At 38.5% G+C, this 26,669-nt stretch overlaps 1 protein-coding gene across 1 annotated transcript in view; it reads left to right on the top strand.

Annotated features, from left to right (window-relative positions):
• The window catches only part of stan (Protocadherin-like wing polarity protein stan), a 302,411-nt gene that overhangs the window by 132,242 nt on the left and 143,500 nt on the right, over positions 1 to 26,669 (top strand). The window contains exons 22-26 of the mRNA XM_067138004.2: positions 9,317 to 9,442; positions 16,687 to 16,826; positions 20,353 to 20,536; positions 20,621 to 20,817; positions 24,411 to 24,620. Coding sequence (XP_066994105.2) covers positions 9,317 to 9,442; positions 16,687 to 16,826; positions 20,353 to 20,536; positions 20,621 to 20,817; positions 24,411 to 24,620 — 857 coding nt within the window. The remainder of the gene's footprint in view (positions 1 to 9,316; positions 9,443 to 16,686; positions 16,827 to 20,352; positions 20,537 to 20,620; positions 20,818 to 24,410; positions 24,621 to 26,669) is intronic.

Here is a 26,669-nt window from a genome sequence, read left to right as displayed (position 1 = left end):
TATTCTTCTATGTTGAAGTTGGCCTGAAACACATCAGTAAGAAGAACTGGATTATTGCCTTAAACTAAGTTATGAACATTCTATGGGCATAATGTACCTATAGAGCATTTGTACATTACCATAAAATGCAGTACAGCAGTAATGGGATAATTCGTCTTTATCCTTCTCCCACGTTTTGTTTTTGTAAATCTGAATGTTATCTATTAAAATGGATCAATATTGAGTTATGTACAGACTTTCAAGCTGCATCTGATGCCATTAACAAAAATAATGTTAAAAATGTTTTGAGGGTGAAAATTTTAATATAATGAAAAGCTACACCAGATGCAAAATCTTCATTGCATAGAACTTACCCTACCATAACTCTTATTTTGTATTCATTATGTTTGTAATTTTTTCACTGCTGGTAAAGAAACATTTTAGCACAACATAGATATGTTTGATTTTAAATTTGAAAGATAAGAAAATGCAGTATATGTCTTTCTCTTCAGTCATGTTCAGAGATTTTTATGTGCTAGCATGATAAAGTCAGTTGCTGGCCAGTATCTTTGCTATTGACTTTACATTGGGGGGGGGTAAAGTGAGACAAATGGTCTTCGGATATGGAAGTTATTTTTAAAACAAATCCCAAATTCTTGACTTGCTTAGTTCTTAATTTGTGACAGGAAGAACATCTCCTTAGTTTTGGTTTCACACGTGACTGTGGACCGAACTGCCGATAGGAATCTCACAAACAGTGCACATTTAAATCTTAAGACAGTCGCATTCAGTGCTGTGTTCATTTTATCTGCAATATAATACTGATAAAATAAAAATCAGTGAGAGATGTACAATTCTTGAGAACAAATGGATTGTGTTTGTGTTGAGTTCATGCTCGTGCGTTAGTTCAAAGTACAAAGGCAGAAGAATGTACAGTGGATCCCCATATTAAGAAGGATAGTTCCGTAGGTAAACTCAGTGGAAAGAATGCAGTGTTATAATGAGTGTCCTGGATTATTTTTTAAAGTAATGTAAGTAGCACAGTCAGTGAAATGGCTACAGCTACTGGTTGTTCTGAAAGAACAATCTATTCTATAAGGAATGTACACACATAGGGTCCTTTGCGAATTCCCATCAAGAAAAAGCAAAAAAGAGAAGGATTTCTGAAAAATGCAAGGAAAATTAAATATGATGATATTGTGTGTAGTGGAGTGCATTGGGTGATTCACTGTCTTATTTGTGAACATACTACCAATGTTGAACACAATTTTGGCTTGGGTAAATGGAAATGATTCTTTGCCATAATTTTCCAAAACTACATTTTATTACTTCTTACATGATATAGGCTTCCATTACTTAACACGTAATAAAGCAGCTTTCATCGAAACCAATGAAATTATTAATTGGAGGACCAGATATCTAAGGGAGATGTTTAATAGCACAAAATAAATTATATAATTTACAAAGACAAATTCTGAGTAAATGTTGGGTAGACATTGAGAAAAAAAAATTAATGGAAGGATACGACAGTGTAAAGTGCATGGCATGCTATTGAAGGGGTGAGCTTGGGACTTAGGACACCGAAAGGCCAAGGACCACGATTTGTGTTAGTTCACTCAGGTAATGAACATGGTTTTGTTCCAGATGCTGAACTAACACTTTTATACCACAAAATCACAGCAGGCAACCATGAGGAAATGACTGGTTAAATTTATGAAAAGTGGTTTGCGGAAGAACTGTTGCCGAACACTGGTGAAAGTGTTTCACCCCATTGGATAGGTGCGGTAGAATAGATCCATGCTATCCCTGCCAGTCGTACGAGGTGACTGTGAGTGGGGCTAGGGGCTCTGAACTTTGAAGTGTGGGTTGGCGAATATACTTCCCCTAGCGAGTCTGGCATTGCTTCCACTTACTTGTCAGGCTCCTTGCTTTCATCTTTCCTATCAGACTTACCTCTGTCAACACTTGTTCTTTTCCAACCCCAGTGGTATTAGGTTTCTGAGGCCAAGGGAGTCTTTAATTTTCATGCCCTTCATGGCCCTTCCCTTTCTTTGCCGATACCTTCATTCCTTTTCCCCTCCAATTAGTGTTAATAGAGGTTGATTGCCCAGTTGTACTTCCACTTAAAACAATAATCACCACCACCATCACTCCTAAAGGTGCCTTGATTGTGCTGGATAATGCCGCTTATCACTCCCATAAGTGAGGATCTTATTGGTGGCTTCTTGGCGAAAAGGTGACATTGTACGATGGTTACATAAAAAAAATCTTGTTTTGAGAATGGAATGTTAAAGTGGGAATTGTTGCACATCTTTTGTCACAAAGGGCCCTGTATGATAAGCAGGAAATAGATGAAATGACAAAAGCAGCAGGTCGGCAGATTCTACGTCTCCTGCCTTATCACTGCAGGTTAAACCATACTGAGATTGTTCTTCTTACGCCATTCTTAAATCCATGATATCAGGGTAAGGAAAACTACAACAGAGCCCATTTTAAGACAAGAAACACTGTTGAACAACAATATGGAGTTTGGAAAAGGATATTTCCGGCCTTATCACTGAGTCTAAAAACATCAGTAACATCATCATCTGTCATGGAGGCTACCGCTCTACTTCATAATATTGCTATGCAAACAAAGGAAGATGACCCCCTCTCGGAAGAGGAAAGAAAAAGAGGAAGAAAAAAGATTTAACAGAAATTATTTAGTCTTCGAGGAAATTCATGTACCTGGCTTAACAGATCAAGATGATCCTCCAGTTGATAATCGGAACTGAATTGTTGAAAATCACTTCCTTTAAGACACTTCTCTTTAAAAATGAACTAAATCTAAAACGCACACGTTCTTTATCACTAATATTATATAAACAAGTACACAATTTATTGTTTTCTATAGCACACAATGTGTAGGCAATATTTAATGTGACTGCATGTTTGTTACTTATAGGTTAATGTTCCTTAGGCATGTAGGTTAATGAATTCGTAGAAATGTCAAATATCAATTAAAAATGGTTACAGAGAAAGGTGAACTGGTTATATGAGCGTTAGAGAGTTGGTCATGCTGATAATTAATTTGAAGGAAATAATTCAATATATTTCACCATTATTTTATCAGTTGCTGAAGTTAGCCAATCAGATTGCTTCACAGGAGAATTCACATGGGCTTTGTGCGGCACTGTTGCTAAATTCCACGTGACTTAAGAATGGCTTAAGAGCCATGCCGAAAAATCGGAATCAAACACATACACACCATTGGTTTCAGCCAGTGTCACTGTAGCGTACTTGCTTTGGCGCAATCCTGTCAGTTCAGAAGTCTGTATTCAAACCCCTCCCCTGGCAGTTGTATTCTGCGACTGGTGCTCTCATGCCAATCTTAAACCACGTACAGGGGATCACATCTGGTTCAGCAGTTTTTCAAAAAATATTCATCTGATATTACAGGGCCTCTGTTTGCGGCGGCAGTGGCCGTTATTCGTATTTGAGTATACGTTTTTCACCTGCAGTTCGTGTTTAGTCCACTTTGTGCAGATAACGTTAAGGCTCAACAGGCCAATCGTTGCATAGAACATGCGACCACATTTGGTACACTTGAGAGAGGGGTGTGAACATGGTTGAATTTGTCTGAGTTTTCTTATATGACAAGCCTCTGTTTGCAGTTTTCGATGCTTTGTTTCCAACTGCTGGACAGCAGTGGAAGTGGTTGCACACCAGCGAGGGTGACCTTCAGATAGTGTGTACCATGTATTGGGGTCGATGTTTGTAACTCTACAAGGATCAGCTCAAAAAGACCATGAAGAGCACAGAGAGACACTGCAAGTCGTCCTGCCAGAACTGAGTTCACTGTACGGTAACTGCCAAGGTAGTCTATTGCCACTCATGCTTTGGACATGTCCAATCCATCTAAGTTGGTGACTGATGATGGAGGCTTCTATACTGTTCATCTGTGCCCTTTCCACCTCCATAGCTAAATGGTTAGCATGCTGGCATTTGGTTCAAGGGGCCCCAGGTTCAATTCCTGGTAGGATTGGGGATTTTAACTTTCATTAGGTAATTTCTATGGCTCGTGGTTGGCTGTTTGTGATGTTTTCAGCATTGGATTTAATCTTAGATAGGGCCCCATCCTCACAAACGTGCAGGTCACCTGTACGGTGTCAAATTGAAAGACCTGCACCAGACTTCTCCGAGTAGACTAAGTGAATATGGGATTACCCTCAAAATAAATAAATGTGAATTTGTTGTCCAAAAGGTATAATTCCTAGGCCACATACCAGAGGACAGCAATATCCTGAGGAGGTCTTAGCAACACAAAACCTTAACCTCTTAACATAGCAATTACTTACAAAATTGTGATTCTTGTTTACCTAATTTTTAATTGTTACAATGGGCTCTTTATTGAAAAACAGTGACAGTGGTAACAATGAAAGTAAATTTTACAAACTTAACAATAAAATATAAGCTGCTGAGAAGTTCCTGTTTTAAAATCCCTATTATACTTGTGATATTTTTATGGGTTGTTCTTTTAACTTACATGTAAAATAAATAACACAGCACTAAACAGATGGTAAGTAAGATAACATGATACTCAATACTGTACAACAAAGACATTGTTGATATGTTTGTGGCTGTGTGAAATGCCCTAAAACAAGGATCAAAACACACAATGCTACATCACACTCCTTACACATGTACCTGGATTCCTTTCGTGCCTTCCTCCTTTTAGCATCATGCACACAGAACTATCAGACTTACTAAACTCAATGTCAAACTCTTCTTCACTCTCTGGATTCTTAAGCCTCCACGCGCAACAATTACCTTCCTTCAAGTTCCAAAAAACTGAAGAGCCTTTCCAGCATCCATGTGTTTTTTACGTCTATGAATATCTTAAAAAACGACATAAGTTCATCTCAGTTGTTCTTCGAATATACAGCAGCAAATTTAAGAAGCCAACATATGTTGAATTCCTTGACCAACAACTGAAAAATGTCCATCCCAATCAACTTTTTAATGCTATACAGTGCACTGGTCTTTAATCATAAATAAACGACGTGACTTTGGATCAGTGGTTCTTCAATTGGATACCAGTATCTTAAAGGAGCTAGCATATTCTAATCTCCTTATCCAGCAACTCAAGAATTCTTTTCTTTAACATCTCTTTAGTGCGCACTGGACTTTTTAATGCTATATGGCGCACTGGACTTTATTCATAAATAAACGACGTAACTTCGGCTCATTGGTTCTTCAATTGAATACCTGCATCTTAAGGGAGCCAGCATATTCCAGAAACTCAAGGATTCTTTTTAATATGCACTGGACTTATTATGAATCTCTTTCAGTGAGTTATTTTTTAACATAGTGCTGCACAATATCTCACATAGTATGTACTTTTACGAGACCTTACGTGTCTTTACATTGTTTAATTTCTTCAGTATTTGCATTTTAATTTTGCTTTAGGCTGACGATGACCTATATAGAGTGATAAATAAGTTAAAAGATTGTGAGCAACTGCAACGTGACCTCGAAAATGTTGTGAGATGGACAGCAGGCAATGGTACGGTATGTTGATAAACGGGGTTAAAAGTCAGGTTGTGAGTTTCACAAAATAAGAAAAGTCCTCTCAGTTTTAATTACTGCGTTGATGGGGTGAAAGTTCCTTTTGGGGATCATTGTAAGTATCTAGGTGTTAATATAAGTAAAGATCTTCATTGGGGTAATCACATAAATGGGATTGTAAATAAAGGGTACAGATCTCTGCATATGGTTATGAGGGTGTTTAGGGGTTGTAGTAAGGATGTAAAGGAGAGGGCATATAAGTCTCTGGTAAGACCCCAACTAGAGTATGATTCCAGTGTATGGGACCCTCACCAGGATTACCTGATTCAGAACTGGAAAAAATCCAAAGAAAAGCAGCTCGATTTGTTCTGGGTGATTTCCGACAAAAGACTAGCGTTACAAAAATGTTGCAAAGTTTGGGTTGGGAAGAATTGAGAGAAAGAAGAAGAGCTGCTCGACTAAGTAGAGCAAATGCCTGAAAAGCCATACATCTAATTGCTGATCTGATAAGTGGTATGTTCTGAGCTGTCAGCGGAGAGATGGCGTGGAATGACATTAGTACACGAATAAGTTTCAGTGGCGTTTATAAAAGTAGGAAAGATCACAATATGAAGATAAAGTTGGAATTCAAGAGGACAAACTGGGGTAAATATTCATTTATAGGAAGGGGAGTTAGGGATTGGAATAACTTACCAAGGGAGACGTTCAATAAATTTCCAATTTGTTTGAAATCATTTAGGAAAAGGCTAGGAAAACAACAGTTAGGGAATCTGCCACCTGGGCGACTGCCCTAAATGCAGATCAGTATTGATTGATTGATTGATTGATTGATTGATTGATTGATTGATTGATTGATTGATTGATTGATTGATTGATTGATTGACTGACCTATTACTAGGTCGAAACTAGTCCCTAATCATTTATGTTATTTAAACTATTTACATTTTGTATTGAAAAGGTGGACCCTAATAATACATTAATTTACTCTATTGTCTTCTTCACTCTCCATTTTCACCTAACAGACGAAGTACACTTAGATAGCAATAAATACGGAAAGGCCGCAAAAACGAGCTGCCTGAGTCACAGACATCCAGTACGGTTGAGTCAGACATCTTTTGGCAAAAATAGGAACCTGAAGTAATAATTTTATTAATATCTGGTGGAAATACTGAAAAACAACATGAAACTAGTATATTCGGGCCTTTAAATTAGGTACCGATCAGTGAGCAACATTCCCGAGTATACTCGGGTTTTTATTTTAAATAAATGTATAACATCCCGAGTATACTCTGGCTTTTATACTAAGAGGTTAAATCTCCCAGTAATGTACCTCAGTTACGACAATATCTGTGAATGGTGAACTATATAATGAAATTCATCCCGAATCTTGCCGAATTGATTGCCTCTTTGCGGATATTGCTGAACAAGAATAATCAACGGGTCTGGACACATGTACAGCACTAGGCATGAGAGAAGATCAAAGGTATTCTTACATCGTACCTGACTTGAAGAATATACAAAGGAGGCTTACCTGGCAGCGTTACAGCAGATTCTTCTTCACATGGGCTGGGAGCGATTTTAGAGCAGTTCAGTGAAGACCGTTGGTTGCCTGTACGTTATACGTCAAGATCCCCGACTACTAAGGAGTAAAGTTACGCCCAAATTGAAAAAGAGGTTTTGGCCTTGATGTGGGCATGTGAGAGATTTCAGGCTTATTTATTGGGTACATCCTTTGAATTAAACACGGATCAGAAGCTGCTGGTAGAGTTAATGGGAAGCACATCACTAAGTGACATTCCTGCATGGATATAGAGACTCAGAATGCGTCTGTTGAATTTTGATTTTGTTAAATATATGTATGCCAGACAAATTATTCACTGTTCCCGAATGTCTGTCGCGCAATCCCTTGTACGTGGCATACATTTCAGAAGGCACAGATGATTATGAACAAAGTTTGCAGATAGCATTGTCCATTGTGCTCGAAACTCCAAGAAATAAAACGAGCACAAGAAGAGGATGCCAAAGGCAAAGAAATTGTCAGAAATATTCTACATGGTAAATGGGAACAATCATCACTGTTCTGGAAACACATATCAGAGCTGAACATTGTGAAAGGCTTGCTAATGCAAGGCACGCCGATTTTTACACCACGAAAACTTCGACAGGAAATGTTGGAAAAGTTACATTGTGGACACCAGGAGCTGGTTAAATGCCGAAGATGCTCAAAGGACATTGAGCATATTGTAGCCAACTGCAGAGTATTTTTGGAAAACCGGCAGGAGCCCTATGCCGAATCACTAATGACTGTCGAATTGCCACAACATCCATACAACAGGTCTCAGCAGACTTATTTGAAATACAATAGCAAATGGTACCTGGTCATTCAAGATTACTACTTGCATTTCCTGGAGCTGGTGTGCGTAGACCGTGTGACATCCCAGGTGGTTATAGTGTGGTTGAAAAATGTGTTAGCGCGTCATGGGGTGCCTCTAGGTCTCCGTTCAGATGAAGACACCCAATTTGTCGAAGGAGTTCGAAAGATTTGCTGTACAGTATTGGTTTACATGTGAAGTATCGAGCTCCAGATACCCTCCTACAAACAGAGGTGCTGCTAAAGCTGTCGATATAGCAAAGCAGATTCATTCAAAATACTGTGACATCAACCTGGGATTTCTTGAATGTACAAACACCCCAGGTCTTTCACCTTCGTGCTGCTGTGTGGTTGAAAGTTGCAATCCACTTTACCATTGGCAATGACTTTCCAACAGGTATCTCAGCAGAAGTTCAACTAATTTTGGAAGAACAACTTTAAAAATAAAACTGCAGAACAAACAATATTTTGATTGAAGGAATGGGGCGCACACTTCCACCTTTCCAAGATGGAGGCAAGGTCTGGATTCGGGATATGCGACGATATGGAACTATTGTTAGGAAATCAGTGTTTTCCCATTCATACGTGATCCAAACTCAAGAAAGGAATTTTTTTAGATGGAACAGAAGATTCCTTGAGCATGTGAGGCATGATCAGAAGTCATCAACAACATCAGGTCATAGGGCAGCTTTCAATACATTAGAGGAAGAGGAGCTTTCATCCACTGCTGTTGAAGACCAACATAGGACACCAGAACTTGGAAACAGGAGGCGTCTAACATGAGAACGACCACTAGAGTTCGAAGACTGCCGGTCAGGTATCAAGTTATGCGCTTAAATTAACATACGTATTCTCGTGTATTGCATTGATTCTATTGATTTATATAATCTGTTTATTTCTTAATAATATTAATAATAACAATGTTATTGTTTATACGTCCCACTAACTATTTCTTTGTTTTCTGAGACACCGAGTTGCTAGAATTTTGTCCCACAGGAGTTATTTTAAGTGCCAGTAAATCTACCGACACAAGGCTGATGTATTGGAGCACCTTCAAATAACACCGGACTGAGCCAGGTTTGAACCTGCCAAGTTGGGGTTAGAAGGCCAGCGCCTCAATTATTTTAGCCACTCAGCCTACCACCATTATTATTAATAAGAAAATAGAGATGTTGTGTTATGTAACCTCTTTGTATGACAACCACTTAGTATCGAGATATCAATTACGGCAAATATCTTAGTATTGTGCTTGTGTGTAGTAGGTTAAGTTTTGTAGATGATGAGTTATGTGTAGCATGCAATAAATGAGTTATGTTAAAAGACGATAGCTCATTAATGCCTTACGCTCGGCACTATAGTAAGCCTTTCTCTTGTGTTTAACATACGATTAAAGTTATTTCTGTGGACTCTATATTGCAGGTTTTGTGGGACAGTCCTGTATAGCTGTGTGTGAGTTGAATCCCTGCTCAAATTCAGCCCGATGTATTCCAGACAGCTCAAGTCCTCGTGGCTATACCTGTCAGTGCAACTCCTCAGAATACTCAGGTAATTTATTTGAGGGAGTTTGATACGTTTTGTATTTTTTATGATATCATAACTGCATGTTAGCCCGTAATGAATTTACGAACATTTTAAAAAATGAATTTACACACAACTTTTTTTATGAATGTTCACTGCTTCATTTTCTTGCTTTCATATGTTCATAACAATCGAAGCATAGATTTTTCTAACAAGTTAAAAGAAATACCCATATGCTTGTCTCATTTATTCATTTTAACTTATTGGGTTCTTAAGCAACGGCGAAGTTAGGGCTCGTGGCCCTATCTTACACTTAACTACATATATTACAGGATAATAAATGAAATATAAATATTCTATTATACAGTAAAATTTAAGATAACTAAGCTAAATAAAAGATTCGCAGAATGCACGGTGAAGAAAGCAATTAAAAAGAAATATGAAGCCTAAAAGTAAAAAGAAAGGAGAAAATAATACATCATAATAAAAAAAGACAAGTAAATTACTAAAAACATAATTTTAAGGTTAATATTATGATTAACCCCTTGAAGGTCACGACGCAATATATTGCGTGTAGGGGTAAGTGCCGCTGTGGTTACGGCGCAGTATATTGCGTGTCGGAATTTGAAGTGATATATCTTCGTAACTGTATGTCTTTGGATAATGATTGAAAAACGGATAGCTCCCTACATCTGTTGGCTATATTTTGAATTCATTAGGTTATTGTTATTACCACGGGGAGTGCTGGAAATGAAATATTTTTAAGCTGTTGTCTTCTGCTTTAGTGAGTCAATTGCAAACAGTGGAACCTGGCTGCGCGAAGTCGAGCTGACTTGCTTACAAGCGACAATACAGTTCGTGAAATTCTTATGAATACTGAAAGTGATTGTTCAGTATTTGAAGACAGTGATAAAGACGATGTAGGAGGTGTATCTGGAAATAATTCAAGTGGCGATGACTTAAATGAAAGTGAGGATGAGGTCTTATAGCCGCCACGTCCGAAGCGAACGAACGTAAATAAAGCGCCTAGTAATCACAGAGTTTGGGAAGACGAGACTATAACTAACCAATTCACGCCAACCGCTTTAGCTTCGATGGCAGTAAGTCAGGAATTCAGAATGTTTCACTGACGAAAAATTCTTCAGAAGTTGACATTTTCAAAAAATTGTTGTCCACCTCTGTGGTATAGTGGTTAGTGTGATTAGCTGCCACCCCTAGAGGCCCGGGTTCAGTTCCCGGCTCTGCCATGAAATTTAAAAAGTGGTACGAGGGCTGGAACGGGGTTCACTCAGCCTCGGGAGGTCAACTGAGCAGAGGTGGGTTCGATTCTCACCTAAGCCATCCTGGGAGTGGTTTTCCGTGGTTTCCCACTTCTCCTCCAGGCAAATGCCGGGATGGTACCTAACTTAAGGCCATGGCCGCTTCCTTCCCTCTTCCTTGCCTATCCTTTCCAATCTTCCCATCCCCCACAAGGCCCCTGTTCAGCATAGCAGGTGAGGCCTCCTGGGCGAGGGTACTGGTCATTCTCCCCAGTTGTATTCCCTGACCCATGTCTCGCGCTCTAGGACACTGCCCTTGAGGTGGTAGAGGTGGGGTCCCTCGTTGAGTCTGAGGAAAAAACCAACTCTGGAGGGTAAGCAGATTAAGTAAGCAAGTAAAAAATTGTTCCCTGTACCTTGTTTTGAGGATTATCATACCAGAAAACATTACTAAAAATGATTTTTCACAAGTTTTGTGCTCAAACTAGTTGTTTGATGTCTTGTTAACATACTATGTTAAATTCATTCGTTTCATTAAAATATAATGCCTCTTGAGGGTTGTTTTGCAAACATGTGCAATAACCTAAATTTTGGGGTGTGCAGTGGACTAAGAAATCTGACTCTCAAAGGGTTAATTGTTTATCAGTATCTTGTAACTACGATATGAAATTTATATTGTACAGTAGAACCTTGATTATACGTTCTTGGAAACTATGTTTTCCCGTATTATTAATTCAAATTATGTGGTCCCCCGAGCATCCTAATTAAATCATGTTGTAAAAATCCCAAATTATCCGTTCCTCAAAGAAACGATTTCCCGGATCAGCCATCCAGAAATTTCAGTCCCATCAACGCTAAATCCTCGATCACATGTTTTTCAAGAAACTATATCTCACGAAAGTACAGCTACGGCATACTTACGGATCTTGGTGTTAACGTCCCGTCATTGTGGTAATTTGAGGAAGTACTGTACTGGAAAAACGATCGGCGGTGAACTTGCGTAAGGGACCATCTTGGCATCGCATTCGGGTGGTATCGCTTAGAGAATCCTCGAAAATCATAGAGCAGAGAGTGTCCACAACAATTGGAAGGAGAAAGATTGCATTTCGACAGCTCTACCTGAAGACGAAACGAGTTTCGTCAAATGTTCGTACTTGCAAAATGTCTATATTATGTCCAGGGTTAGATGTTTATTTATTTATTTTTTTACTTTTTTCAAGTGTATCGCCGAACAGGTTTTCAGCACTTACCTCAGGGCACTGTATAATCACTGGGCTTTCAGGCAGGAATCGAAACTGCTCTTTCTTAACCCCTCAGCACCGACCTCTATACGTTGTATAGGCCCTCTTTTCTTCCGTAGCCACCGACCTCTATACGTGGTGTAGACCCATACATGGTTTTGCATTTACGGCTATAGCGCGAAGAGTTTTGGAGTTATGGATTAGCAAATTGTTTTGTTTCCAAGAAGAAAAGTTGGGGTTTATCAGTGTTGTAAAATAAGAATAAAGATCGTTAAAATGCAGTTGTTTTTGCAAGGGTAATTATTTGTCAAATAAGTCTGAGCACTTGTAATCTCTGCTTTTTAAAATCCTATTTGCTTCATTCTTTCCAACGTAATAAAATAAAGAAATGATGTGATGTTCTTTGCTCTATTTATACATTGAAAGTGCGAATTATTTATGACATTGTCTTTATTTCTCAGCTTGTAATATATTCATAACTCTCCACGAGCGCTCTGTGTAGGCATCAGTTAGTGCTGCTTTCTGTCACATGATACGAGAACCAGTTGTTCATCGCATATATCTCGCTGGAAAGACGATGTCTCGACCTTTTTCTGAAATATGTATCGAGTTGGTTTGTTTCGTCATGCATGTTATTCCCCTCATTCAGTTTCGTCCTGCTGCTTACGGTCTCGCTGCAGCTTCATCGGTCCGTGTGACGCACCGCGCTCAGCCGTGGCTTGACTGACAGTAATGTGCTCGAAATATTGTATAATTCAGATGAAAGTTTAGTCGGAACTAGTAGAAACAGTATTAGCAGCAGTGATAATGAAATAAATGATGCAGCTGTGGCGGATGCAGTGGTAAATTATGAGAGTGACGATGAGGAGGAACCAGTACTTGGAAATTTCGTGTAGGAGAATATTGATACTTATACAGGTCAAAGGGAAGTTTTCAACAGTGAATTCGGATTCCTCAATTCTCTAATAATATCCAGACAAGTCACAGGGACAAACACTGAGCAGTTAGGTCTATTTTATCGGGTTCAGCTAGAGGAAGGTTTGTTTACAAAATAAGCTTGCTTGGCTGGGGAACGAAATATTCAAGGCCAGCGCGCATATGATAATATAGTTCCAAGGTTGCTGGAAAGACATTTTATCATGAAATTATCACCCAAGGGTGAGAAATACAAACCTCAGAGACGTTGCACCGTGTGTTCAAAACACGGCAAAAAGACGCCGTCGGTGTACTGCTGCCAGGAGTGTGATGTGGGTCTCTATCTCGAAGAGTGCTTCGAACTCTATCACATGAAACTAAATTACTAAAGTAATGTGAAACAATTATGTCATTATCTGCATGTACATAGTTCTATCATAAGGAATTGAAAATTTCATGAATATCGGGCTACTCTTATACTTGTAATAACGCTTTAAGTGAATCAATGTATTTCAGTCGCGCATAGTCGAAATCTCATCCGGCCGCGGGGTAGGAAGCTCCTAAAATGGCTGCAACGCTGAGGGGTTAAATAACACAAATTTGGTAGTTTAATATGGTCAAATACCATTACGTTATCGAGACCAGAACAGATGTTTCACCTTGCATACATAAAACCATGGGAGGTTTCGCGATTGCCTATTACTGTTTTGGTTCTAATATAAGACTGGGAATTTCAGTTTTTGTGTTAAAATATTATAAAGACTGCAGTCGCTTCATTTGCGCACGTTACTTTTAAAAACTTTGTATCATTTCGCTCTTGTACCGACTCGTACAGCGAGCGCGCTTACCAGCTGAGCTCAAGGTCATGAATAATCATCATTTTGGAAGTGTAACCCAATTTGATTGTGATTAGTGACTGGCAGAATTGAATATAATGCATTCGAGAACTTGATAACCAATACTTACATTCAAAACCATACTCTCGAGTTCAACATAACCTTTAAAAGTCGATGTAGGCCTAATTTACGCGGTAGGCCTACAAGATTTCCATAAACTGACGAACAGTATAACGGTGACAAATTACAATGGAAGATTTAAAAAAAAAGGGTTTTCGCCATCATGTTGGGCGCTTTTGTATCTAATGTGCTTTATTTTATTAGATAAGAGAATTAAAAACTACTTGTGGTCGATTGTTGTTTGGCTTGGCGTTACGGGTACAGTGGAACCTTGATTGTCTGTTTCTGGAGGGACCACCGAAAAAAAAGGTACAACACGGGAAAACGGAAAATCCGGGAATGAATGAACCATGAACAAGTTGGCTAAACATCACAAAAAAAGAAGTATGTATACTTAAAATCTTACAAACACCCCCAAACCAAACCAATCTACAGCCCCAACGGGCCTTCCGCCTACCAACCGACCGCTGCTCGGTCCGAACGCCTGCAGATTACGAGGTGATGCATGGTCAGTGTGACGAATCCTCTCGGCCGTTATTCCCGGCTTTCTAAACTGGGGTCGCCATCTCACCATTAAATAACGCCTCAAGTAAAGGTAATCGTAGAATGAGTGAACCTGGAACCAGCCCTCATATCCAGGTAAAAATGCCTGACCTAGCCGGGAATCGAACCTGGGTCCTCCGGGTGAGAGGCAGGCAAGTTCGACCGCGGGCCGGCTTCAAACATTAATTACCGGTACGCGACTTAAAAGTCTCGAAACTTTACATTCAGTTTTACTGGGGAAACTTCATCGGTTTCCTCTGAAAACTTCTTTCAGTTCAACAACTTTGATCGGTCAAACTGTTCGAAAAACCTAATAACATAAAGCCAAACAATCGACCACAAGTATTTTTTCATTCTCTTATCTAATAAAAAAAGCACACTGGACACAAAAGCACCCAACATGATGGCGAAATCCCTTTTTCTTTAAATCTTCTATTGTAATTTGGTCACCGGTATACTGTTCGTACCAGTAGTTAGTTTGTGGAAATCTTGTACTGCGCAAATTAGGCCTACGGCCTACATCGACTTTTAAAGGTTATGTTGAACTCGAGAATATTGTTTCGAATGTAAGTATCGATTGTCAAGTTTTCGAATGCATTATATTCAATTATGTCCGTCACTAATCACGATGAAATTGGAAAGAGAAAAAAATATCATCAAAACTTCTGAATTTGCTGTTATTCGCGACCTTAAGCTCAGCTGGAAAACGTGTTCGCTGTCCAAGAGTCCAAGTCGTTACGAGTGCGAAATGATGCAAAGGTTTTTACATGTAACGTGCGCAAATAAAACGACTGCGTCTTAACATTTTAACACAACAATGTGAAATTCCTAGTCTTACATTAGGACGAAAACAGTGATAGGCAATCCCAAAACCTCCCATGGCTTTATGTATGTAAGGTGCAACATCTGTTCTGGTCTCGATAACGTTATCGTGTACGATAATATTAAAATACTAAATTTGTGTTGCTTAAGAAGGAGCAGTTTAGTTTCCTGCCTGAAAGCTCAGTGACTATACAGTGCCCTGAGGGAAGTGCCGAAAACCTGTTAGGCGATACACTTGGGGGAAAAAAAAAAGTAAACATCTAACCCTGGACATAATGTAGACGCTTTGCAAGTATGAACATTTGACGAAACTCGTTCCGTCTTGAAGTAGAGCTGTCAAAATGCGCTCTGTCTCCTTCCAGTTGTTGTGGACACTCTCTGCTTTATGATTTTGATTCTCAACAATACCACCCGAATGCGATGCTAAGATGGTCCCTTATGCAATTTCACCGCCAATCGCTTTTCTGCTTCCTCAAATTACCACAATGACTGCACATTAACACCAAGATCCGCAAGTATGCCGCAGCCATCCTTTCGTGAGGTACAGTTTCTTGAAAAACGCGTGATCGAGGATTTAGCGTTGATGTGACTGAAATTTCTGAACGGTTGATACTGGAAATCGTTTCTTCAAGGAATGGATATTGCGGGATTTTTACGACGCGATTTAATTAGGATGCTCGCGGGACCACGTAATTTGAACGGATAATACGGGAAAACGTAGTTTCCGGGAACGTATAATCGAGGTTTTACTGTAATAGGTTTTTCAAAGTTTGGTTGATCAAAGTTGCTGAACTGAAAGAAGTTTTCAGAGGAAAATGACGAAGTTTCCCTTGTAAAACTGAATGTAAAGTTTCGAGATTTTTAAGTCGCGTACCGATAATTAATGTTTGAAGCCGGCCCCGCGGTCAACTTGCCTGCCTCTCACCCGGAGGGTCCGGGTTCGATTCCTGGCCAGGTCAGGCATTTTTACCTGTATATGAGGGCTGGTTCCAGGTTTACTCATTCTACAATTACCTTTAATTGACGAGCTATTTAATGGTGAGATGGCGACGCTGGTCTAGAGAGCCAAGAATAATGGCCAAGAGGATTCGTCACACTGATCATGCGTCACTTCGTAATCTGCAGGCCTTCGGACCGAGCAGCAGTCACTTGGTAGGTGGAAGGCCCATTGGGGCTCTAGTTTGGTTTGGTTTAGGGGTGTTTGTAAGATTATAAGTATACATATTTCATTTTTGTGATGTTTGGCCAAATTGTTGATGGTTCATTCATTCCCGGATTTTCCATTTTCTTGTGTTGTACTTTTTTTTCCGTGGTCCCTCCAAAAGTGGAGAATTGAGGTTCCGCTGTTAATTCATGATATCAATTACGCATAATTTCTCTGCAATATGCTATTACCAAGGCAATAGATGATTTTGCCAATGGGTTCTTGCACCATTATTACTGTACTTGGATAAAAATTACCTTTAATGACAGTTGTATTATCTATTGAATAACATTGTGACAAAGAATGGTACAGTATTTTGATTAAATTTCAGGTGAATACTGTGAGGTGAAAGTTGACCAACCATGCCCAGCAAGCTGGTGGGGATATCCTGTATGTGGACCTTGTCATTGTGATGTGCAGAAAGGTTATAGTGCTGACTGCAACAAAACCACGGGAGAATGCTATTGTAAGGTAAATTTAGTCCTACTTCCAGGTGTGAGTATTGGAAAGGAACAAACGCAAGTGTCGATTGAAGTCATATATATAGATAGAAGCAACAAGGAAAGGAACAAAATATATATAGGACGAACATAAAAATGTGTGGATCATGTTATTCATTTGGCACAATAGTAAAGTTGATAATCTTATGCCCATTTTCATCAACTCTGTGTTAAATGTTACTTAACAAAATTGCAAGTTATGAATCTCATTCCGTATTGACGGTTATCACTTTTACAAAAGAAAATATTTATAAAATCCTCCTATCAATACAATTCAAGTCATCTGTTAGATGAAACAAAGTCTATACATGTTTCAGCCTAATCTCAAGGCCATCTTCAGTAGTAAAATGATTGTTACATAATATACAAACAAATTTTAAAAAAACGTAATGATGTGAAGTGACAGTGATCATGATAAGTGAGTTAAAAACACATTGAGGTGCAAAGTCCTCTCGTCTAATAGATCTTGATGGCTGTTAAATAAAACATTATGCTGAGGAGTGTAGTGAGACCGTCAATACTACGAATAAAACGTGTAACATCTGTAATGAGAAAAAAGGAATGTATGAGTGGATGAAGAACAAGTTAAAAATGATGAACGAAAAGAAAACTCATATGACTTACATGTAACTAACAGTTGTCGTCTCGAATGGAGATGACCTTGTCGGTCTCAAGTCACATTGACAACTAAGCCTGTGTGTGGCTTACTGGTATCTGTGTCGATGTGGTTGGGAGGGGTAATGGAGGGGGAGGGGCAGGGAGGGAGGGACGTTGTGATTCGTGGAAGGAGGGTGGAAGGGCGGGTCTTGTTCTAGAATGTCGGTAGTGAAACTCTTTTTTATTAATGAACTGTTCGCAGATGAGCGGGACAAAGGTTTCCAATAAAATATTTTTCTTTTCGTTGATTTCATTTAAGTTATAGACGGGATTGTTATATTGGTCGATATCTATATATATATTCTCTAGTATATTAAGTAAGGGACCTTTCTGTTCGTAATGCAGGATCTTTAAATCTTGATCAATTGTTGTGTATTTATGATTTTTCTCTCTACAATGTTCGCTCATGGCTGAGTAGCGATTATACTTTAGGGCATTAAGATGTTCGGAGTATCTTACATTGAAACTGCGGCCTGTTTGCCCAATATACGTTGAAAGACATGATTGGCATTTTAATTTGTATATTCCAGAGTTAGAAATTTTTTTGCCGTTGACAATATGAGAATTAAAAAACATTTTTGTATTGGTGTGAACGGTCTTGAAAGCTACTTTTAACTTGTGCTATTTCTAATAGACCCAAGACCACCTTAGAAAAACAATCTTTCCATAAAGAGAAGTTCACCACATTTACCTTTAATAATAATAATAATATATATCCTATTTCAAACATCTTTAAAAAGCACAAGTTAAAAGTAGCTTTCAAGACCGTTCACACCAATACAAAAATGTTTTTTAATTCTCATATTGTCAACAGCAAAAAATTTTCTAACTCTGGAATATACAAATTAAAATGCCAATCACATCTTTCAACGTATATTGGGCAAACAGGCCGCAGTTTCAATGTAAGATACTCCAAACATCTTAATGCCCTAAAGTATAATCGCTACTCAGCCATGAGCGAACATTGTAGAGAGAAAAATCATAAATACACAACAATTGATCAAGATTTAAAGATCCTGCATTACGAACAGAAAGGTCCCTTACTTAATATACTAGAGAATATATATATAGATATCGACCAATATAACAATCCCGTCTATAACTGAAATGAAATCAACGAAAAGAAAAATATTTTATTGGAAACCTTTGTCCCGCTCATCTGCGAACAGTTCATTAATAAAAAAGAGTTTCACTACCGACATTCTAGAATATGACCCGCCCTTCCACCCTCCTTCCACGAATCACAACGTCCCTCCCTCCCTGCCCCTCCCCCTCCATTACCCCTCCCAACCACATCGACACAGATACACAGTAAGCCACACACAGGCTTAGTTGTCAATGTGACTTGAGACCGACAAGGTCATCTCCATTCGAGACGACAACTTTTAGTTACATGTAAGTCATATGAGTTTTCTTTTCGTTCATCATTTTTAACTTGTTCTTCATCCACTCATACATTCCTTTTTCCTCATTACAGATGTTACACGTTTTATTCGTAGTATTCACGGTCTCACTACACTCCTCAGCATAATGTTTTATTTAACAGCCATCAAGATCTATTAGACGAGAGGACTTTGCACCTCAATGTGTTTTTAACTCACTTATCATGATCACTGTCACTTCACATCATTACTTTTTTTAATTTGTTTGTATATTATGTAACAATCATTTTACTACTGAAGATGGCCTTGAGATTAGGCTGAAACATGTATAGACTTTGTTTCATCTAACAGATGACTTGAATTGTATTGATAGGAGGATTTTATAAATATTTTCTTTTGTAAAGTGACTTAACAAAATGTTAACTAATGATTGTTATTATTTTAATACTTTGGTTAAAAGCCCCTGTTTCATGAACACATGTCAAACATTTGTTACAAAACATTTTTTAGAGACAAATTAACATGTTTCCATGTGGTTTCTGAATGCGTTTGACAGTGAAAGTCCTTTGTTTCTTTACATAAAATGTTCAGAGTGGTATTTTGGAAAATTGTATTTTATCACACTTAGTGGAGATAGCGAAGAGGCAATACAAGCATTTATATAATGAAAACGAGAAAAACATTCTTATAGATTTAATTTGAAGATATGCGAGTGTGCTTGAAAAATAAAGGAATGGACAGCTATGTCACAATATTTAATATATTCCCATTTGAGTGCAATCTAGGGCTCCATCATTGCTGGAAAAATGTGATAATTGATATAAGTCTTGAATGATTTTCAGGCATTCTTCCACTGCAGGGAAAACAATATACTGGTAATGCTTTGCCAATGCTGCAGTGGCAGCAGAAACTCTTTGCACAATTCTATACACTCTTGCCTTGCACACATGAACGTAGTTGCTTACAAATACCTGGAAAGAGTCTGAAGTGTAATATCTAATAACTACAAGCCACTGCTGCTCTGTAGACACTTCTAAGCTTCTGTGTGTGGGGAAAATGTAACCTGTTTTCAATTTCTTCGAATACAGTTTCATTATGGCTTTGAAAAATCAGTATTTGTTTTAACTATTTTCAATTTCTTCTAGTACCTTTTCATTACGACTTTGAAAAAATCAGTGGAAAACTTTCTTCTGACAACTCTGAAATATTTTTTCTTAGTATGGACTGTTGTTTGCCTTCCTCAGTTTATAGATAATCTTCATACAGCAATAAAACTTCAAACATACATTTTCTGCATGCTCCCATTTGGAAATTTTAACAACTGTTAAGATGTTTAACTGAGAACTGCTGCAATGTTAATTTAACGTAAATATTATAAGTTTGTTAAATAAACTGGGCATTAGTCTCTTTTAATTTGCACTTCTAGTTGTGAATTGATACAAATGTTTTAATTTTCAGGAGAATCATTATCAGCCTCCAAATTCAGACTATTGTTTTGACTGCCAATGTTATGCCACTGGTTCATTTGGGAACCAATGTGACCCCATTACAGGGCAGTGCAAGTGCAGAGCTGGAGTGATTGGGCGACGCTGTGACTCTTGTCCTAATCCTTACGGTGAGGTTACATTACGAGGCTGCGAAGGTAAGTCTGGTATCACTTGCTGGGGATTCTCTGATGTACTTCTCTGCAGAATAAAAGTTTTTGAGGAATCCTTTTCTGTTACAGTGGTTTATGATGGTTGTCCACGAAGTTTCTCTCATGGACTGTGGTGGGAACGAACCAAGTTTGGCCATGTTGCTCTTACACCCTGTCCCAGTCACTCCCAAGGGAAAGCATCACGGGGCTGTGATGAAGAATTTGGGTGGCAAGAGCCTGACCTGTTTAACTGTACTTCTGATCTCTTCCTTGATCTGCGTAAAGTGGTGAGTAACCAGTTGCTTAGCACTTTAGCCACTTTCCTGTTGGTAATGTCTGAGATTGTCCTTCCTTCCTTCCTTCCTTCCTTCCTTCCTTCCTTCCTTCCTTCCTTCCTTCCTTCCTTCCTTCCTTCCTTCCTTCCTTGCTCCTTCCCTCCTGCATTTTTCTATTCCAATCCCTAATTCCTCTTCCTATAAATAAATATTTGCTCCAATTTGTCCTCTTGAATTTCAAGGTATCTTCATATTGTGATCATGCTGCTTTCCTTTGGATCTTTTTAAGTTGACGTATCAAGTAGTCCTGATGTGGATCCCATACTACTGCAACCATACTCAGATTGGAGTTTTACTAGAGGCTTATACGCTCTCTTCTTTATATCCTTACTACAACATCATATGTGTCCGACTCGTTGGCTGAATGGTCAGCGTACCTGCCTTCGGTTCAGAGGGTCCCAGGTTCGATTCCCGGCTGGGTCAGGGATTTTAACCTTCATTGGTTAATTCCATTGGCTCGGGGGCTGGGTGTTTGTGCTGTCCCCAACATCCCTACAACTCACACACCACACATAACACTATCCTCCACCACAATAACGCAGTTACCTACACATGGCAGATGCTGTCCACCCTCATCGGAGGGTCTGCCCTACAAGGGCTGCACCTGGCTAGAAATAGCCACACGAAATTAATAAACATCATATATATTTTATCTTGTTCCTTGTTCCTTACTATTCCACGTCATTCCATCTATATGATGGGTTGGCGAATGAAGCCCCTCCACCAACTTCTGTCTTCGTACTTTTCTCCTTCTTCAGTGCTGTCCCAATTCCCTCCTTGTTGCTGAATGTTGTTTTTTGCCATGTCTGTATATCGCATTCTTGGCCGCCCTCTTGGTCTTGAATATTTTAACTGCAAATTTTTCTGGGTATGCGATCAGGATCCATCCTTTGCATGTGACCATACCATTTGAGTCTACACAGGGTTATGTTATCCGGCATTCTGCCAACCTGAGCCATGTCCCTGATGTTCTCATTACAAATTTTATCTCGTCTTGTTTTGCCAACAATCGCTCGGACGAATCTCATTTCAGCTGCCTGAATCCTTGCTTCATCCTTTTTCCTCATGGTCCAGGTCTCGCTCCCATATGTCAAAATTGGCATGTAATAAGTCGGATAAATTGATCGCTTGCATTTCAGTGGTACTTTTGGGTTCCATATTAGGTCTCGGACAACTCTACAGAATGTTTCTCCAGCTTGAATCCTGCTGGTAAGTTCCTCTTCAATGGAGCCTTGCTGATATCATGCTTCCTAGATATTTGAATTTGTTGGACATCTTGAGTTGTTTACCCTCTATTTCAATGTAACCTTCAGGTTGACCATTTCTCTGCATAATCAACATTTCACTTTTTTCCTGACTGAATCTTTGGCCGTACCCTTTAGCTGTTACTGTGCATGCATTGATCTGATCCTCAAGTTCCTCCTTGGAATCTCCCCATATACAGATGTCATCAGCAAATAGCATGACTTTCATTTTGTTGTCACCAATGTTTTAGCATATTTGTTGTTGAATCTCATTCATCACAATAATGAAGAGAAGTGGTGACAGAACTCCAACTTGTCTTAGGCCCGTAGTTATTCTAAAGAGTTCCGTCATTCCTGATGGTGTTTTGATGCGACTACTGATGTCTTCACATAAATTCTCAGTTCGTTTTATCATGTCATTATTGATTCCACTGTTTCTCAACACTTCCCAGACTTTGTCCCTGCTTACAGCATCAAAGGCCTTTTTAATATCCAGGAAGGCCAGCCAAAGGACCTTATTATGTTCATAATACTTCTCCATTAGCTGACGCAGTCCAAATATTAGATCAACTGTTGATCTGCCTTTCCGGAATCTGTATTGTTCTTCTGATAACTTTAATTCTATCAATGGTCTTATTTTCCTTTCTAAAATCCTTTCATACAGCTTTTCTACTTGGGAAGTTAATATAATTCCTCTGTAATTGGAACATTTCTTCCTGTCACCTTTCTTAAAGAGTGGGTGATGATACCTTTTTGCCAATCTGCTGGTATCTGCCCATCCTTCCATATCTTGTGAAAAAGTCTATACATCCACTGCTTTCCTGCATATTCCATAGACCTAATCATTTCACCACATACTTCATCAATGCCTGGAGATTTTCCTGTTTTGATGTACTTCCATGTGTATTCTATATCATTCCATGTCAGATCTGTTATAGTGTCTTCCATCCTTCCATCATTAACTAATCTAATGGAATGTTTGTGATATCATTCACATTTAATCATCATCATTATCATCAATGTCCCACTCCAGTCGCCCGGGTGTGGTTAACAAGCCTCCTGCACTTCTTTCTGTCCTTCTACTTTTCCTGCTCCATTACTTCCGCCACATCCAATCCAGCTTCTCTAATGTCCTTGCAAATCTGATCCATCCACCTTCTTCTCAATCTTCCGACTAGTCTCTTTCCCTTAACTTCTCTTTCCAATTCCCTTCTTGCTACCTGTTCCTTTCCCATTCTTTTTACATGTCCGAACCATCTGTCTTGTTTTCCGTATCTTCTGTACTAACCCTTTTACAGCTTATCAAAATAATTCTTCCATTCTTCTTTGATCTCTCTGTCATCTGTAATGAGATACCCAGTATCACTAATCAGATAATTAGTCTGTTCTTTGTCTCTCCTCCTATTCTTCATCATTCCATAAAACATTTTTCTGTTGCCATCTACTTCTTCATTTAGTTTATCACTCCATTCATTCAACTATTTTTCTCTTTCTGCTCTGACAACCTGCTTAGATTCTTTTTTCGCCAACTTATAGAGTTCTTTAATATCAATATAAATGGTACGTTATTGGACATTAGAAATTTTTCAGCTAACTCATTCCTGGATGCCAGCATTGCACCCCAGTTGATGATGTGTGGTGTATTCTGCTGCTGACCTCAGTGACAAAGTATTTAACTGTGACAACTCCATGGTGTCGGCTTACGACATGTTAAAGATATCTTGCAGGACAAATTTCCTACTCTGTAGTGCCCCTTAAAATCCATAGCCCTTAAAGAGATGTTCAGCAAATAACATTAATGCTAGGACTCCGTTATTGTGAATCTGCTAATCAGCAAGGATCACTTTGACATTAATTAGCAGAATTAGGAAACTATAATTTCTTCTTCATCCTAGATTGTAATGTTATTGTTTTATGGGCTTCTAATATTATTGATTATTTACCTTGCTTATGTAAGTCCCTCTTGCTTTGAATTTTTTTCTTAACTGGCTTGATATATTATCTGGATTCTACCTATGTTTACCCAAATAGTACTTGTACCATATTTTTATAAAAAGAAATAACAAAATATCAAAGTGTATGTGTTATTCAAAATGATACCATCTGTCAGACTTAATCTTGGATTTTGGCACTTACCTATTCTCATGTGTGCAGTTTTCTCTGTTCCCATAAGTATATAAAAATCAAAGGAAATACTAAATGGGACATAGTTATTCACTGAAAAGTATTGTCAGACTTGTGTGATGTTACATTTGTGAGTCTGATATTTCACTGAGTGAATATTTATATTATTTGTGACAGCTTGGGCAATTGGAGACTGGCGACCTTAGTGTGACAACATTTGTAGCTGTGAAGGTGGCAGCTGACCTCCACAAAGCTACAAACCATACAGGCAAACTCCATGGTGCAGACATTCTCATCTCACAGGAGTTACTTCGTGAGCTGATGAGTCATGAGATTGATGAAAGTGGTTTGAATCTCACACATAGTCAGGATAAAGACTACATAGAGGTTTGTATCTTGAGTCCATCTTACATTATCTGTTATAGACTAGACTATTAGAATTTCCTGCTTCAATAATTACATCTTTATTTCTTATTTTAACAAATAGTTACAGTTGTAATTATGAAGTGATCATATGATAAATGACCATTTTATTTACAAGGGGTAATATTTATTTTACTCACCAAAGAGCTGGCAGCTTATTAGGGCTTATGTATATGAGCTTGCCTTTGGGAGATGGTAGATTTGAATCCCGCTAAAGATAGTTCTCCCTGATTTCCCATTTTCTCACTAGGCAAATGCTGCGGGGCTGTACTTTAACTATTAATTCTTCTTTTTCTTCTTTTATGACCGCATAGGATCACTTTAGTCAGTCCAACGTTCAGGTCTCTTTGAAGGGATTGTTCGGGCTTTGCGGTCCTCCCAGTACTTCTTCATACTCATACGCTTTGATCTTCGTGCCCTTTCCTCGGTTGAAAATATGCATGTTGTTGGTTTGTTTCGTGTAAGGGTAAAGTGGAAGTTTGTATTCTTGAGTTTTGTATTTGATTTTATCTTATTTGTGGTGTCTTCTGTTGTAAGGCCTATTTCCTTCAGATCCTCTCTTACTTCTCTGATCCATTTACATCCTGTTGTGGTATTTTTTGAGACAAGATTGTGTTGTATTAGTTGTTTCAGAAGTCTCGAATCCTGCATCATCACGATATGTCCAAAGAATCCCAGTCTCCTCTTACGCATAGTATCTATAATGGGTTCTAGCTCTTTGTACACGACTTTGTTAGGTATTATCCACCACTGTCCATCTTTCTGGTATTTTTTGTTGATGCAGGTTCTTCCAACCCTCCTTTCAATTTTCTGAAGTCTGTCAGTATTTGATTGTTTATTCAGGTGAAAAAGTGTTTCTGATGCATATGTAGCTTCCGGTTTTATAACTGTGTTGTAGTGTTTTATTTTTGCATTTATTGATAGACATTTCTTTTTGTAAATATCCCATGTTAATTTTTGTGCTTTAGCTAATCTATTTGTTCTTTGGATTGAGATTTTTTTCATTTAGGTTATGTGATATTACTTCTCCAATATATTTAAATTGAGTTACTATTTTGATTTTATTACCATTTATGGTAACTTCTTTTAGTTGGTTGGTTTTTGGGGCATTATTTCCATTTTTTTCAAATGATATTTCGAGGCCAATTTTATTTGCAATGTTTTGATAACTGTTAATTATAATATTTGCAAAACGTATTACGGTTTGTGGTATGGGTTACTGTAGTCACACCCAGTGGCGGCTCGTACATTTAACACTTGGGCGGGAGGCTGCATGTATAATTACGGAATTTTACTTTATATATAGATGAGCTGCATTCGGCGAGACTTGTAGATAGAAAATATGTTGATAACCTTCTCATTGAAATTTGGTATATTTCTCATCAAAGTAGTTTCCATTGACAGCATTGCCAGAGCTGTCAAGTCTTTTTTCACCCACAGTGCTGCGGAGGTAAGTTTTTATCCTCTTTATGGCTGAGAAACACCTTTCTGGTTCTCTCGTGGTAGTTGACAGAGTTGCTGCAATGTGAAGAAATTTCACTACTTCTGAAAGTGATGACTGAAGATTGTTCGAGATGATGAACTGAAGCAGCTGGATAGCACCAGACAGTGATCTGAATTCTTTTCTGGAGTATAGATAGTTCAATTTGTAGTTTTTCTTTGTCAAAAGTAGGAAATAGTCATACACAGTCATTTAGCTCTTTCTCAGGAAAATCTGATTTGAAGGAAGAAAAATTTGACGGCATCACCAGAGTTGACACTTGGAGATGATTTGTAAATTGAAACCGACCATTTATGTCTTATACATTTTTTTTTCCCCCGTTGTAAAGTTATACATTTTTACCGTACCGGCTATGATAACAGATATTCCTGAATTTGAATTTTTGTTGTTAAGTCCATATCAGCGCCGAGGTACGAGAAAACAGGTGAACAGAATTTAATGAAAATTGGTATGTAAAGTCGGGGAATAAGGAACTACAGCCTATGCTATAAATGATTTTATTCACCCTGTTC

This window comes from Anabrus simplex, chromosome 1 (assembly GCF_040414725.1).
Source record: "Anabrus simplex isolate iqAnaSimp1 chromosome 1, ASM4041472v1, whole genome shotgun sequence".
Taxonomy (NCBI): Eukaryota; Metazoa; Arthropoda; class Insecta; order Orthoptera; family Tettigoniidae; genus Anabrus; species Anabrus simplex.
Note: the sequence above shows the minus strand (reverse complement) of the source record. Positions and strands in the feature narration are given on the sequence as shown.